The sequence below is a fragment of the Pollachius pollachius genome (assembly GCF_949987615.1).
Source record: "Pollachius pollachius genome assembly, chromosome: 8".
Classification (NCBI taxonomy): Eukaryota; Metazoa; Chordata; class Actinopteri; order Gadiformes; family Gadidae; genus Pollachius; species Pollachius pollachius.
Window position 1 is genome coordinate 16,381,851 of NC_136941.1, and position 16,098 is coordinate 16,397,948.

At 42.3% G+C, this 16,098-nt stretch overlaps 1 protein-coding gene across 2 annotated transcripts; it reads right to left on the reverse strand.

Moving 5' to 3' along the window:
• Nucleotides 1-332: 332 nt before the first annotated feature.
• On the reverse strand, nucleotides 333-15,871 carry LOC307079568 (uncharacterized protein). Of its 2 annotated transcripts, XM_079741995.1 has the most exons (7): nucleotides 15,801-15,871; nucleotides 14,356-14,415; nucleotides 13,105-14,218; nucleotides 12,751-13,015; nucleotides 12,170-12,394; nucleotides 11,834-12,012; nucleotides 333-354 (listed from the first exon to the last, which is right to left on the reverse strand). In XM_079741995.1, exons 2-7 carry the CDS (start codon nucleotides 14,408-14,410, stop codon nucleotides 348-350), a joined length of 1,845 nt encoding a protein of 614 aa, XP_079598121.1. In that variant the 5' UTR covers nucleotides 14,411-14,415; nucleotides 15,801-15,871; the 3' UTR covers nucleotides 333-347. The 2 variants fall into 2 exon arrangements, with proteins under 2 accessions (XP_079598121.1, XP_079598120.1); XM_079741994.1 differs by lacking the exon at nucleotides 333-354 and having other exon boundaries at nucleotides 10,345-12,012.
• Nucleotides 15,872-16,098: the final 227 nt, after the last annotated feature.

Genomic DNA, 16,098 nt, shown 5'->3' on the forward strand with positions numbered 1-16,098 from the left:
GGGCCGCCGCCGGCTGCTGCTGCTGCTGCTTTTTGGGAATGATGAATGAACCCTTGGCCAGCCTCAGGGGCGGCACCAAAGGCGGTCTTGAGGACGAGGGGCTGGGCGCCGCGGGGGTTGGTGTCACGTTTGGTTTGTTGAGGTTGGCGGGCTTGTGCTGAGGCGAGCCCAGCCGTTGTTTCTTGGCGACACCGCCGGTGGTCAGTGGCTTCTTGGTCCTGCCCTGGGTGCTGCCCTGAGGCAGGGGCGTGTCGGTGGTGACGGGAATAGAAGAGGAAGTGGCGGTGCTGGGCTCCTGGGGCACGGAAGGTACAGATTCCCCTTTTGCATCCATATGTTCAGGGCCCTTATTTGCTGAAAACCATAAGAGAACAGGACATTTAGAACGGTTGGAGTCCTCATGGGATCATTAATGTGTACCAAATGTATTATAAGTAAATCGACTTATAAATGTTTTAGCTCTGATAACATTTCTATTTCGAGTGTCCCCCTGTGATGTGGATATTGGATACATTAATGGGTATATTTCATGCCTAGTGGGGACTCTCATATGCACAGGATACGCGTGCAGTGTGCATTATCCCCACATCCATCATGTGTGTGTGAAAATGTGAGCCCAGGGCTCTGTACAGCATCTACACTGGTAATAAGGGTTACAACAAAGAGAAAGCAGGCAACAATTGGACGATATGTATAGTAGCAGGTTCATGACGTGTGCTTTGCAAATGTCCTCGTGCCAAGCACTTATGCACCTTTGTAGAGCCGAACACAATGGCTAAATTATCAGAGCAGTGCTTCACACGTTGAAACAAAGGAAGGAACATGTTTCGGTAGTTAATTATTAATCTTGTTTGAAAGAAAAGCTAAAAAAGTGATGTTGTTGGAACTCTACATTTTCATTGTGTGTGTGTGTGTGTGTGTGTGTGTGTGAGAGAGTGAGAGAGTGAGTGTGTGTTACTGCTACAGCCAGTTGCCATAACAACATGATCACTACCGACAGAAGACCAACACACGCCTTGGCCATGCTGATAATGGCCTCATTAAGCTCACAGCAACTATAAATAGAACGTTACTGACAATATCCGTTTCAGTAAATTGTAATCGAGTGGAAAATTCAACATTTAAATGATTAAGGGTTTAAGTAGGTCCGTGTGAAAGACCAGAAGACACCAACATTGTAGAGCTATTGAACAGAAAGGAAGAGCTACTGTGTAAAGGTATTGCTGATGGGTTACAGCTAGTTCAAAGACCATCATATAATGACCCCAGCCCCCTTAATAATAATAATAATTATAAAACAGCTCAGAAATAGCTTGTGATACCATCCAGATCAAGATTCAAGATTCAAGTTTGCCATAAGCATATATATCTTGGCTGGGCAGCAATTAATTTTGAAATATGTCTGCAGCATTACGTTGTCCACCAATATTTGATGAGGTGCACTTGCGGAATCAAGAAGTAAAGCAAATAAATATTATATGCTGAGAATCGCCTGCCATGCAGATTTTGGTTCATCTTTTGACATCGTTATTCAATGTATTTTGGAAAAAAAAATAATTGATTGCTCCGTGGTTTGCTTTGGGTGGTGTCATTGTTTCTAGTTTTTATTTTGCAGAATGCAACCCTCCTTGTTCGTTGTGAACCGTAACTCCCTCCCCCAAGCGGTCATTGGATCTATCAGACATTTTCAAAAGAGGCTTTTGATGGGCTTGAGGCAGAATGATCTGCTGAGGAACAGAACCTGAACTCTCAACATCAGGTGGTCTCACGAGGCTCACTCCGAACAGCACAGGAACAGAAACTGCCCATAGAGGTATCACTTTGTGTTTGATGTGCCAAGATAAAGTGCTACACTATTGTACGAACAGGAAAGGTGGACTGTATCGTTTGTGTCCAGTATATATTGTTGTATAGCTATATCTGAAAGATTTAATGCAGTGTTGAACCATTTTTTTTTCGATATTCCTCCTCTCTAAAATCAATACCTGACCTTACATTCTATAGGTGCCTCAATTTGACAAACATAATGTTGACAGGTTGGTATTGTGTAGTCAATGCACATCTGTACCGCACATGTATGGAAGCATATATGTGGCAAAATTCCAATGGCAATGCAATTTGCAATTCAATAAGTCATTAAATTATGCAATTGACCATTCATTATGCAATTTAATAATGTAATTTGAAAGTACGTTATTCAAAGTATATTTTAATATGCAAAGTGACAATGAAATCCTAAATTCAATTTGAAAAAGTTATAACAATAAAAATAGAATAACATTTCTATTTTACAATAACAAACCTTATTTTGTGTTTTATTGGTCCTTAATGTGCAGAGTAAACAAGGTGCAAGTAAATAAGGTGCAGTGATTCCGGAATTGATTTTGTTAGACGACCAACCACAGCCCTTGCCGTCTCCGTTGTGTCGACGGATATAGGGGTCTCCGTGTCTACGTACAGCACTTTACGGTGGAGTATAAACCGGCCTTTACCAGAGAATGTCTTAATATTTGGATGGGCTGACGAGGAAGTGACGTAGTTCCTGCCCAGACGCGATACGCTTTGCAAATCTTTTGCGGATTGAAATGTCACTTGAATTTTGCAATACACGGAGCGTGGTGAAGTGCATTGCAATCATGTGGGCGCTATAGCTTTTCCATTCTAATAAAGGCACTAAAAAATGTGACATAATGTTATTCTATTTTTATTGTTATAACTTCTTCTTGAATTTAGGTTTTCATTGTCACTATAATATATTAAAATACACTTTGAATAACGTATTTTCCAATTAAATTATTAAAATGCATAATGAATTGTCAATTGGATAATGTAATGACTTATTGAATTGCAAATTGCAAATTGCATTGCCATTTGAATTTTGCTACATATATGCTTCCATACACATGTGATATTGTGTGCATGGTCAATCTTTATGGTCAGTCTTTTATAGAAAATTAAAGTTTTGGAACCAGGTGAATCTGCAAGGTTGTATTTAATATATATTATATACTTAAAAGTAAAAGATCTATGTATTTACAAGTATGTATGTATGTATGTATGTATGTATGTATGTATGTATGTATGTATGTATGTATGTATGTATGTATGTATGCTTGTAGGTTGTATCTCTGCAAAAAAAATTCCATGTGAATCGCCGTTGGCTTTTCGTTTAAAATAAAATAAAAAACTACCTAAAATAACATTTTGGGTCAGTTACCCTTTAGTCAAAACGAAAAGTCAGAGAAAATTGAGGAGTTGGCTGAGAATTAGGACCATCACTCAGGCCTGCGGTATTGAGTGCATGGTCTTCAGAAATCTTTTTGTTTTTTTTCATACCAATAAAAGTTTGTAACTGTGTGCTCATGTTTGTTAACTCTGGTAGACAGATTTCCAGACATGGCTCAGGATCGGCCCAATCACAGCCGCTTCAATATTGGAACAGGCGTGATGCGATTAGAACCAAGAAGGCTGTTGCTGATGTGTCACATGTTCTATCTGATTGGTTGTAGGTCTATTCAATTGCATCCAGAAGCCATTGATAATAACACCCAAGGGCGTAGGAACCGGGGGGGACGGAGGGGACGTGTCCCCTCCAATATCGGAGACAGGCACATTTGTCCCACCTAAAAATTATACCGGATCTGTCAGGTTTCCGATATGTGTCCCCCCCAATGTTAAACTCATTCCTACGCCCCTGATAACACCCCTTGGAAATTGAAAATTAACTGAGCAGTTGAAGACTAATACAAATTTGCGAATCGTTCTGGCAATGCCCGGCTGAATGAAAGTCACTCAGTAATCAATTACTTCCAATCTGAGACCTTGCATGCTATTAAATAAATACTAGATATTCATCAAGCCATATATAAATAATTTATATGGTTTCAATGACGGCCGCCCTAACAAACTGAACCTCTGAATATCTAAGGTGTGATTTCCCCATGCATTAAGTTGGAGAAAAAACAGCATTTCTTATGTCAAGATAATGATACTGCTCACCGAAGGAGAGTAGCATTTCAGGTAGCCTCGGCCTGGCCGCTTGGGACACAATAGGGTTCAAGGATACCGTTCACACCGAAACAAACCATACCAAAGCTATATGAGCAGAATCACCCATCTCTAGTTTTATCAAAGGTTTACAATTGGTGTTACTCTCAAAAGTACCATTTCACGTTCACATCACCGATTCATCAGGGGTTAACCCTAAGACTTAAAGGTGTGCTGGGCTTGATTTTGATCTGGTATAACGATTTAATCTAATGGAGGCTTTCAGGCTACCCACTTTGGATCGCAATCCCACAATCCAAGTACCTTTATGGGCAAAGGATTGTGACTGCTGTCTGGCTATTCGACGGACTTTGTTCCAAGGTGACATATTACATCACCAGGTGTGAGTGACCGACAATCTCCCCATTGGCATAACTGAAAATCGACAAATGCCCCGACTTATGGTTTCACCTCTATCGGTCCACCTAGAAGTATGCTGGATATAGAGCTCTTATAATTCTTCATGTCAACAGTTTCACCGTTTATTGTGCAATTGTTCAGTTAAAGGCTGTAGAGAAAACACAATGAGAAAGACTACACGTCTCGTATGTGACGTCACGCTCCCTGCGACTGGCGTGGACAAGACTGACAATCTCCCCATTGGCCTAACTGAAAATCTACACATGCACGACATATAATTGTTTCACCTCTTTCAATGCCGTTATCCTCCCCTTGGAAAAGAGCGGTGAAGTGGCGCAGAGAGATCGCCATGTCTGTACAAGAGTGGTGGTGACGTATCATTCGCGTCGAGAGCAGCGAGGGGCTGTAGTTCACAAAATGGCCTCACACAAAACCTAACATTATGTTTTCTTTACATGAAAAATTATAATTTAAATCCACAAACAACATATGTGTAATCCAGGGCATATAAAGACTGGGACCAGAAAATAATTACTTTCTCTCCATTGAAACCCATTCTAATTTTCCTAGCCCAGAGGTTCCATGGGGGTCTCCCGGAAGGGGCGGACTAACAAGCTCTATATCAGTTCACCAGCCTACCCAGTGGATGCCATGGACCTAATAAAGAAGGACAGCGGATTAAAAAATGGCGCCCATTCATTCCTATGAAAACTGCTCAATGGCGCAAGGCAACATCGAGGAGAGATTTGCTTCCGCATCAAGGGAGCCAGCCACGCCCTAGTGCATGACGTGCCGGACGCAGAAATATTCTCGCTGTCTAGCATTGTTAGCATTGTAGCATCATAAGCGAGAGGTCTGTCTACACATCCCTCGGCGACTTTAAGTAATAAAAAGTCAACACAGTGCCTAAAAACCATCAACGTCATTCATGTTAAGTAAAAGGAAAAACCTCGGACACGAGAAGTTAACAGAGCCATGCACTGAGCCCTCTCGGATGCCGGGCCGAAACAACATGTGTTTTACTACGACTCCTTTCAGCTGCCCACCCCTCCTACTGCTAATAAAACGCTTGAGGTGGCGTTTTGAAAAGAGAAAACGTAAGGATATTTATGAGCCTTTGATTGATATCCAGACATTTTTTGCGGAGACACATTCCTGTTCCCCACTTGTATTAGAGTGAACGGAGATATTTACTTCTTGGCCCCTTGAATCGAGGGACCCGTCCACAGCCCGCTTAAACAGCTGCAATAACAGGCTTGGCCGCTGAGCACTGGAGGATTGCGGAAGTATGCACTGTTCCTGGGGGCATGATGGATTGTAGCAAACTTTGCTCATCCATCCATCATACATCTAGGTGGACAGGCCCACTTGTGATGTCAGAAGACGCAGATTTTCAAAACTGCTTGTAACGGCTAATCACACTCACACCTGGTGGTATAATGTGTCACATTTAAGACGTAGGAACACCGAAAGTATTTATAAATATATTTATAAATCATAAATCATAAATCAGTATTTTAATCAATTTAAATGTTGGTAATTTTGCCATACCCTTTTGAAATCAGATAAAAAAAAAAAACAAGTCAAGAAAAGAAACGGGACACAGTTGTTTTTGAGGAATTGGGGGAGGGGGAAACACACCCACAAACACTGTGGGTATGTGTATTAGTCTGTAGGCCTACATTACTCTGCCATGGTCTTTGTTCTGCAGGACTTCACCTCAGGACTAAGGGAATAGTGTGCATGCCTTGGATGTTATCAAAGCATTTCTGGTGCTTGTGTTTAACGATTGGCTGAGCAGCCCTCTGCATGATCTTCTGTGTGTACAGAATATTTGTCTTTTAATGGATGTTTGAGAAGGTTGGTGAAGAAAACAACAAAGAACTAGCATTAAGAATGTCAAAGAGGACTGACAAGCCCCAATAACAATAGGACCCCTAGGTAGCACACCATCCCTAAAGCCAGAGACGATTGAGGGACCAGAATTCATGGAAGTTCTAAATGTTCCACAATATCATGCTACCTTGGAAACTCTGAAACCTGTGATGAGCGCAGTGTTTACACATGTTGATCTTAGTGTGACAAGAGGGAGAGATAAAGAGGTTGACAAGGATAAATGGTAATTATGTCAAAGTAAACTGAAGTATGTCACGAATATGAAATGAAATACACTGCCATCATAGACTATTGCTCTCTTTAACTGAGAGGACCATGACACATGTCGGTACATTGTGTGCGAAGATATTTCTACTTAAATAAGTAATTGGTATAGTATATACGTATATTGTATAGTCAATATTATAGATATTGAAGGAAATAAATTGGCAGGACATTTTTGGAATGAAACTAATGTTAACGTTAATTACTTTTATATTCTAACTAAGATTCCATTGTATTATTCAAAACAGCTTAACTTAATTTAATTAGTTCCATTTAATTATTAAACAAAAACCCGTAATCCCTTTAAAAAGTGAAAAGGTGGTGAAGCTTTGCTGGTCCCTGCATCTCGAGAGATGTGGATAAATCCTCCACAGCCACTGCAAGGCTTGGTGATTGTGGTGACTGAAAAGTGTTGCACTGTTATGTAAACGGATCCAAACTGACCAAGCGCTGCCTTCTCTATGGACCAACTGCTAAAAAATCTCAATATACCTCCTTAGACTCATCACTGGACAAATTCACAAGGACTCCTTTTGAATTGGTTGTTTTGGTGGCAGAAGATGCTTATGACTGGGGTTTGACGGGTGTGTTGTTAAATAAGTTGATTCACTCATAAAAAAAACACTGGCTGAAGACTGGATGGATCGTCTCTGATGATTTAGTCAACTACTGTGGTGATGAAGGGAAGTCAATGGCATGGACAGAAACATTTGTTGATGGACGGTTTTAAGATGCTGCAGGCAACATTCAATAGTTGTTAAGAGAGGGCAGAAATGAGAATGGAGTTTGAAACTGTAGAAGAAAAAAAATCACATCCCTCTCAGATATAATAGCTTATTGATTGCTATGGCCTTTCTAACCAATTGCACTCAAATTAAAGCTCTTAAAAATGATATCTACCAAACATTTAAGTAGCTATAATATATATATATATATGATTCTTTGTGTAATCATTTGTAAAATATACATAATATGATTAAATAGAAACTCTTGGCTCCTAGTTTTCCCATATGGCTACATTGGGAAAACACTACTTTGATGTCTGTTTATGTATAATTTAAATAAAAAGGTTAAATCATCTTTAGTAATGCGTCAAAGTTGTACCCTTGCAGAACTAATTGTATTCCATCATTTTGCTTTGAGCAGGAACTGCTTTTAATAATGGCCTCTGAACAGAGGTTTTTTGGTCGTACATCTCTCAGTTGGCCAGCAGAGGGTGCTTATGCACTACATATATAGAGAAGGCAAAAAGGTAAAAATGACGACGGCCGACGACGACCAGACAAGACCTTTTTAACTCAAAACTGCATTGAATAAAATGACATCCAACATGTATTTGCGAATAAAAGGTTTCGGTCGTAATACACAGCCAACTGCTTCTGAAAAAGGTTAAGACTGTTGACCATCTCCTCCACTGCCAAGTATAGCCAACCATTTTGTAGACCTAAAAGGACGTAAATATTCTCCTACTCCATTTACCCACACTACAGCCACAAATCAATGTGTCAAATGTGTATGTCTTCATGTTGTAGTTTTGTAAAAAAAAGATTCCATCCAAAAATATCCCCGTGTGTGTGTGTGTGTATGTGTGTGTGTGTGTGTGTGTGTGTGTGTGTGTGTGTGTGTGTGTGTGTGTGTGTGTTTCCAGTCAGAACACAGCTGACTACGGGCAAGAAATGACAAGGCAGCAAGTCTGGTCAGATGTCTGCTGATTGGAGTTATGGGAGAAAGAAGCTGCTCTGGCACGGATTTTACGATCATAAATGCAAGAAAAACATTAATAACGTATTGTCACACCATGTGCAATGCTGAATTTAGTGTGCTACAGGGCAACGGTAAACTCTGGACTCCAAGGGGCCCATGTGCAGCCTCAGATCTTTGTGCTACGATCAATCTTTTGTCACCGTTTATATACATTATTGTAGATGACCAATATCTGACAAAGTGTGCCCAGATCTCTGTCCTGAATGGCTAGACATGAGGCCTGTTAAGATTACTATTTCTATGTTTCATCAAAAAGAAAGTATCCTAATTGCAACTTTGCATAAAAAGTATTAAGATCTATTGCTAATATTAATGTGCAATGGGGGGGAGAGAGGAGCCAGCAGCAACACATGAAATGAAACAGGTAAAAGTCTGATATAGGACCACATATGACTGACTCAGATCAGATTCCTGTAATGAGGTCGTAAAGTAAAGTAACCTGAATACATCTTATGTGGTTCCCAGGTGTTTGTGTGTGTGTGGGGGGGGGGGGGGGGGGGGGGGGGGGTGGAAGGGGAATTCTTGAGTGACTAAATGTCTGCAGTATCGATACCCCAGTACCAGCTGCGCTTTCTCACTCTCCTTCCTCCGACAGCGAGCTGACACACACCGCACTACAGGGCCCACGGGACCCAGTGTCCTCTGACTCACTCGTATAATCATCTCTGGCAGTTAATCGCCCCTTACTAATCATTCGGCTGTCATACCTTGTAATCATGGTATATTTATGTTTTAATAAAAAAATCTAAACTTGGATAGCATAAATTCGTCCCTGTTGTATCCAGAAGTGGTACGTGTCGTGACGCACACATTGTATGGATGTATGTATGCATGTTTTAGTTGTATCTCTGCAAACAAATTAATGTAAGGGCACATGCCATGTGCATCGCAGGAGGATTTTCACTTTTACTGAAGGGTAACCTACCTAAAATGTGTTATTATAACACCTTATAAAATGATCTCAGATGTGGCTTTGCCGAGACAAATCCATGCATCATAACCCACAAATCATTAAGATAGCCCTTGCATGACCCAAAGGCAAATATAGTCACTCTCGCCTTTTTTAATTTGCACATCTCCTTTAGGAAACATTCATGTGCCATGATGCACGAAACAATGCAAGCCACTTACTAATCTATAAGGCAATGAATATTTACTTCTCTTTCTGCTACCCATGAACTCTGGTGATGCAAAATGTATCAGTGGTCAGAGGTTGGGGAAGAGAAGTTAGGACTAGATGACCAGTTATAGGAGACATATTATACCACCAGGTGTGAGTGTGATTAGCCATTACAAGTTGTTTTGAAAATCTGCATCTTCCGACATCACAAGTGGGCGTGTCCACCTAGATGTGTGCTGGATAGATCAGTCTACCAGCCTGCCCAGTGGACTGATTAAAACATTGCTCATCTATCCAGCATACATCTAATCACACTCACACCTGGTGGTATAATATGTCCCCTTTAAGATGACTGGAGTCAATGCTACAGGGTGAATAGTTTGTTGCTGTTGCCCAAGTTGTGCAAGAGATCAATTAAAAACTTTTCCCTAAATGTTGGTGTCAAGAAACACATGGTTTTTGTGCTATTGTGCTACTGACCACTGAATCCTGATAGCTCCTGCAATGACGTGTAGAGGTCGTATGTATGCATGATTCCTGAATCCTGATTCCTAGATGATAAAACCTTTGCAGCCCCAAACCCCAAAAATGATTGTGTTCCACACAGGCTGAGGAATTGGGAACATGTAACTCACTCAGGCCTGCTACATCTTTAACTGCCAGTTTTCTTTGTGGAATGGTGGCAACGGCTTTTTGGGTGGAGCCCGCTGACGCCTCTCTCTGACATCATCTTCAATGTTGACACCTTGGGATTGGTCTGTGCACCCAGATGTCAGTCCTCCCATTCCACGGCCGGGGTGGAGCACCATGACTTGTCATTCATTCTTGAACCCCCCCCATGCCCCGATTTACCCAGTTTTACCCAAGCTATTACGGACAGTTGTATGGTTTGATGGCTGGCCAGAGAGTAATGGTGTATGCGTGTCAATGTTTGTGTGTGAAAGAAGATGAATGACTTAAAGCCCTGAGAGTTGCACTGTACTATCCATGAGCTTTTCCTTCAGTCAGAAAAGTTTGTGCATCAGATTCCAACGGACAATGAAAGTGTTTTGTGATTGATATTGAATGTAGTGTGTATGGTCGTGGGTGTCCTTCCTTTCGAAATATAGAAAAAAAGTTGCTTTGTGAGTTTGTCCTCCTGGTGCAGATGCTATGTAGGTCACAGCAATTTGTGTGTCAAGTAAAAAAACAACTGGTGAGCAGAAGAGAAATCCAAAACCGACCAACGTAGTTTTGCTGCTACATCCCGAAGCAACAGGCCATTGACAGATTCAGTGGTAGTGGTGAGTAGGACAACGCTGAATGTTCTTCTTCCTCAAGGGTAGGTTATCACCCCAGAACCTCATTAAGCAACCAGTCATGTATTCACCAAATGCTGAGGTTTTCTAATGCTCTGCGGCAGAGTATGCAGGGGTGTCTACTTTCTCGTAGGGTTTGGAACGAAGGTTGAAGATAGATGGGGACTATTTAAGGCCAACCCAGCTTTTAAACCTTTTCCCAAAATTGTATGAAAGTGTGTTGATGCCGGCTAGCTGTTAGGTAGCAGATCATTACTGAATGTACTGTATGGACTACAATTGTGGGCTAAAAAGTATAGTAAAAGTATAGTACAAAACTTAAAAAGGTTTACTAAGAGGATGAGTATACAATTGCATATACAAATATATGCTGATCAGAAACCGCAAAGGTCCAAACTAAATAAAAGGGCTTGCCTACTAACAATCTGGAGAAAACACTGAACAAGATATTTTGGACCCTAAGATATTCATATTTTAAGATAACGTGGGAGTTTTGAATGCGACTGTCATTTCCAGAGAATTGTGAAAGAATCTAACTAAAACTGCTGTGTTAGGTTACGAGTTAAGGTGTTGGGGGGGGTTCTTCTATGTCAAGTTCTTCCAATTTGCCCTGTCTTTCTTCACTGTTCAATAAAATAATTGTACAGCGTATGTTTTGTAACGTGTACATTGGCAGGAGTGTGGCAGTGCTGATGGTGTTCACATTGATAGTGGGAACTGGAGTATTCAGACCAATTCCTGCTGTACGGGGTGGTATGTGTCTATTCAGCTTCTGTATCGCTACTTTGAAAACTTGGTTATGAGTCACATTTGCAACCAAATTGAGTGCGGCCGGTATACTGAAATGCAGACCCCTCAAGATTGACATGTACTGAATATAGATGTACATTCACTGAAGAAAGCAAAATAAAAAAGCGAACATACTTACCCATTGCTGAACTCTGCTAAATAAAATCTTTCTTTGTGTGTGTGTGCTCCCTTGCCTGGGACTACAAGTTGGAGGTGTTGGCCTGTTTGTGATTTCACTGATTAATTTGAAGGTCTGTCGTGAGCCAGTTGGATGTGTTTGTGCAGTGAATGATACCTACAGGCCATGCACAACACAGACGACGCCTCAACAGGAGCAGCCTCAACTGCACTGAGGCTGGAATGACAGGCGAGGGGAGACGCTGCCTCTTTCTGACCCCTGTCACCTTGCTGCTCCTCTTCATGTTCCTTCAGTTGCTCTGCCACACTCGGAGTCACCCCACCCGACCTCTGACCCTGTGGACAAAACATCAACAACAAAGAGTAAAGAACCAATACTCACGAGACCCGAGTATGTATCTTACAGGGAAATGAGGATGATAAGGTTGAATCAAACACAAACAAGGAAAATTAGCACAGAACGAGCATGTTCAGACTACGTTTGATTCCTTACCCTGGCGGCAGCTTTTCTCTGTGGTCGACTTCTGGGCTTGGGCTCGGTAAGGGACTTCATGGTGACTGCTGCATGCTTGAGGATACAATCAGTGCCACAGTACACAGAGTCTTGCAAGGCCTGTTTGGGGCAACTGGGGCCGATGCAGAGAGGAAACGAGCTGTCCGTCTTCGTCTTAATATCAGGCGCTGGCCCGGCCTGCTCCGGCGTCACCTCAGCAGCCCCCTGAAAGCAGAGTTCAGTCTTAGGCCATGTTCTAAACTACGATCATATATCCAGCTAGAGAGCACCTGAGATGGATCGCAGTCACACCCAGCCGAGTTTCATGTCGACAATATGTTCACATGCATTACGTTGTATTAATTTAGCTGACGCTGTTGTCTAAAGTGAAGTACAATAGGAGCATACAACATGCCTCTAAGCCACAGCTCCCATGTTCACAACCATGATGGTAATTTTCTTTTGATTCTTCTTTGGTTACATAAACACAGAACTCAAAACATTAGAAAATAAGATTTACATTGTTGGCAAAAAGACTTTCAGCAGTTCAACCAATATGCTAGGGCTCTATTCCCTCCTACCTTGCTTTCCTGCTGCTTGGGGACCTCTACCCCTGTTTCGACAGCAGCAGTAGATGCGAGAACATTCGGCAAGCCTGCTGGAACTGCTCTCTCAGACAAATCTTCAGACGGGATGTCAGCAAGGACTGATCTTTGTTTCTTGTTGGTGCAGGTAGGACAGTTGTACTCTTCTCTTCGCCTCTCCATGGAACGACCCTGTGCTTCGCTGATGCCAACACAGTCTCCGTGTAACCACTCCTGGCAGCCATCGCAGCAAATCATGAACCTAGGAGACGTGGGCACGAGAAAATAAATGATAGCAAGGAGGGGCTTACAGACGTTGAAGACGCTTATGTTGCAACGAGTGACGAGTACCTTTTGTTGTGTTTCTGACGGCAGAGGCAGTACAGGGCATTGGGGTCGTAGCCTTCGCTGTCGGAAATACTCGAATAGCCCCTCTCCTCATCAACTCTCCGGTCCTCTGGTTCGTCATATTGGACAGGGGTACCATCGGCAGAATGTTCAGGGTCACTGTCCAAGATTATGCAGTCAGAGTCTATAAGTTTGCTGGGACTGTTGGATGAGTCCAACACCACCTCCTTTGGACTGCCTTCTGGTTTTTGTTGTTCGTGCAGCAGTGACAGTTCTTCCTGACTCACTAGATTATGATCTTCATCGTCTGCAGTGCTGGACTCTAGTTCCACTGCTCTGCCCCTTCCACGACCCCTCGCTTTACCTCTGCCCCTACCTCGCCCTCTCCCCCTACCTTTCCCACGGGCCTTCCCTCTCCCTCCTCGGCCGGTCCGGCCTTTGGCTATCAGCCGTTCCTTCAGCTGCAAGAGAGTCAAGTTGTCGCTGTCATCTTCTTGACTGGAGATCAGAAGCACTTCCTGGTTTTCATCCCCCACCACGCCCACGAGAGCAGGCTCAGGGGGGTCAGGATCCTCAGCCCCTTCCACACTGTCAGAACCGTCTGCTCCCGTCTCGGGTAGCTCAGCCCCGGCTGAGCTAAGGGTTTCACTAAAATCCGCTGCGCAAGTATCATCAGGGCCTGGCAGGGGATCTGCCATGTCCATGGGCGTGTCCTCATTCCCACCGAGAAGGGAGAAGGCAGTGTGGAAAGCAGAGCCAAAGTCCTGCCATAAGCTGGGGTCGAGCGCCCCTCCCGTGGAGGCCTCTGCGGCCGCTGTATCCACAGGCGAGGAGGGAGCAGACCATTCTAGGTTGTCTATAACTGAACTGGCCGAGCGGCTAGGTTTTGGGGGGGGCTCAGGGTCTACAGCGGGCTGGCGTGTTTGCCTGGTGCGGCGACTCCTGCCCCTGCGAACTGGGCTAGGGTCCAGGTCAATGATTTCCTCCATGAACTCCCTCTTGGCTACAGTTGTCCGCCTGAAGCCCCAAGACTTTTTAAACTCTGAGAGGCTAGGACGAGCAGTCTTATCTGTATCTTCTGATATCCCAATTTGGTGTTCCAGATCACCTTGTTGCTCTATAGAACAGGGGAAATTAAATTAATCTCTTTTCTCGCTTATATTCCACAAGAGTTACACCTTGTTCTAGCTCTACCGTGTCAAGTAAAAGGCTGTATTATTTTCATTTTGTTTATCAACTGACATTTTGTTTTACCTGACTTGTGATCACCAGCAATGTTGTCTTGTTCTGTTTCCAGACTGGCATCCATGGTAGCTGAGGTATTATAAAAAGGCATGCTTGTCAACATATAGGTTCAATAAATGTAATGTACTTGTATGTCGTGCCCTATATGTGATGTATGTTAGTGTAAATAATACAATTATCCCTTGTTGCTCAGTTGCTACACAATAAACTAATTATGTTCTTTACATGCCACAGTCCAAAAAGGTGGAGATAAGTAACAACATATAAAACAAATACTAGATTGGGTATTTGTATTTGCTAATTTATAATATAAGATCATTTAGAAATATTCAGCAGGATTTTGTTCGATGTACATGTTGCTGAAAGGGAAATCCAGAGGATATATATATATATATATATATAAACTATTTATCTATTTTATGACAACGATTGGGTATTTGTTTTAAAGAGATGAGATGCATGAATTATTTGTAGGGCTTAATAATATATATACAGTATGAAATTGAAAACATTACAATGCATGTGCACGTGATGTAAATGGTGTAGAAAGGGATATGTTATGATGTTATAATGTTATGAGGGCTATATTAACCATTTATGTGGTTCATGACATAAATTGTGTATTTGTTATAACAGATGAGGATTTCGTATGCATAAATTCGTTATATAATCTGGATCGACCTTTGTGGTAGCCTTCAACATCTAAGCTGGTTAACGTTATAGGATATAAATGTTAGGCTAACGATTATGAAACTGAAACGAGACACCGACAAAATGCCTGCTGGCTTTTGCTAACCATGTCTGCGTTTTGTTTAATTTTTTCTTCTAACCAAGAAATGGAGAATACGCCATTTCACGTAAAAAGACGCGCAAACAGCCGTGGTCCATCATTTCGAAAAGATACAAAAGATGTAAACTCTGAAGGGAGCGTCCGGGCTACAATGTGGATTCATCCGACCTCCTCTCGTCCAGTCAGCTAAACATCAGCTAACAAGTCCCAGAATTCATCCAAACTTCGGACACAGACTTATTTGTATTTTCAAGGCAAGCTAGCCAGGTGTCTAGCGATGCAAAGTCAGCAAGGCCTTACTCTGTACTTTCCCAAACCAGGTTTGCGTGAAGCATTTTTGGCAGCAAGTCGCTATCGAGAGTGAATAATTTACCTCAGTTGGCTACCGTCCTGTATTACTTTGAACGCACAGGCATGAATTGATAGCAATGTTGTTTTATATCGTAACCACACCACACCTAGTAAAATACGAAAGTCCTAGTACAGGGAGCTGCGTCCTCTGGCCGACTGTTCCTCGTAGGCAGTAGTACATTGTTCTCAGCAGCAAGGCTAACTGTTGGAGTTGCTCCCGTGATCCAATAATGCTCTGCAAACACGGGTTTTCAAAACATGTACCGGACACTAGGCTGTGTTTCAGAAATAGTCGCTTAAATTAAGCCCATACCTTAAGTACAAATGTTACATTTCCGAAACACACAAATGTCTTCTGCTAGCTCGCATCGCCTTCCATTTCCACTTAGTGCGCTAAGTCTCGCGGTAAGATTATTGTTCACACGTGAACTGATCACAAGCCCACGGTCTGAGTTTCGTTCACACGTGAACTGATCACATGTTGATGTGAGTGAAGACTAAACATTACTGACCGTTAAAGAATTTTTCGTGAATATTGCATTCAAATATGTCTAACCTTTTATTTTAAATCCCACCATACAAGTAATAATAACAAAGCGTACCTATTCGAC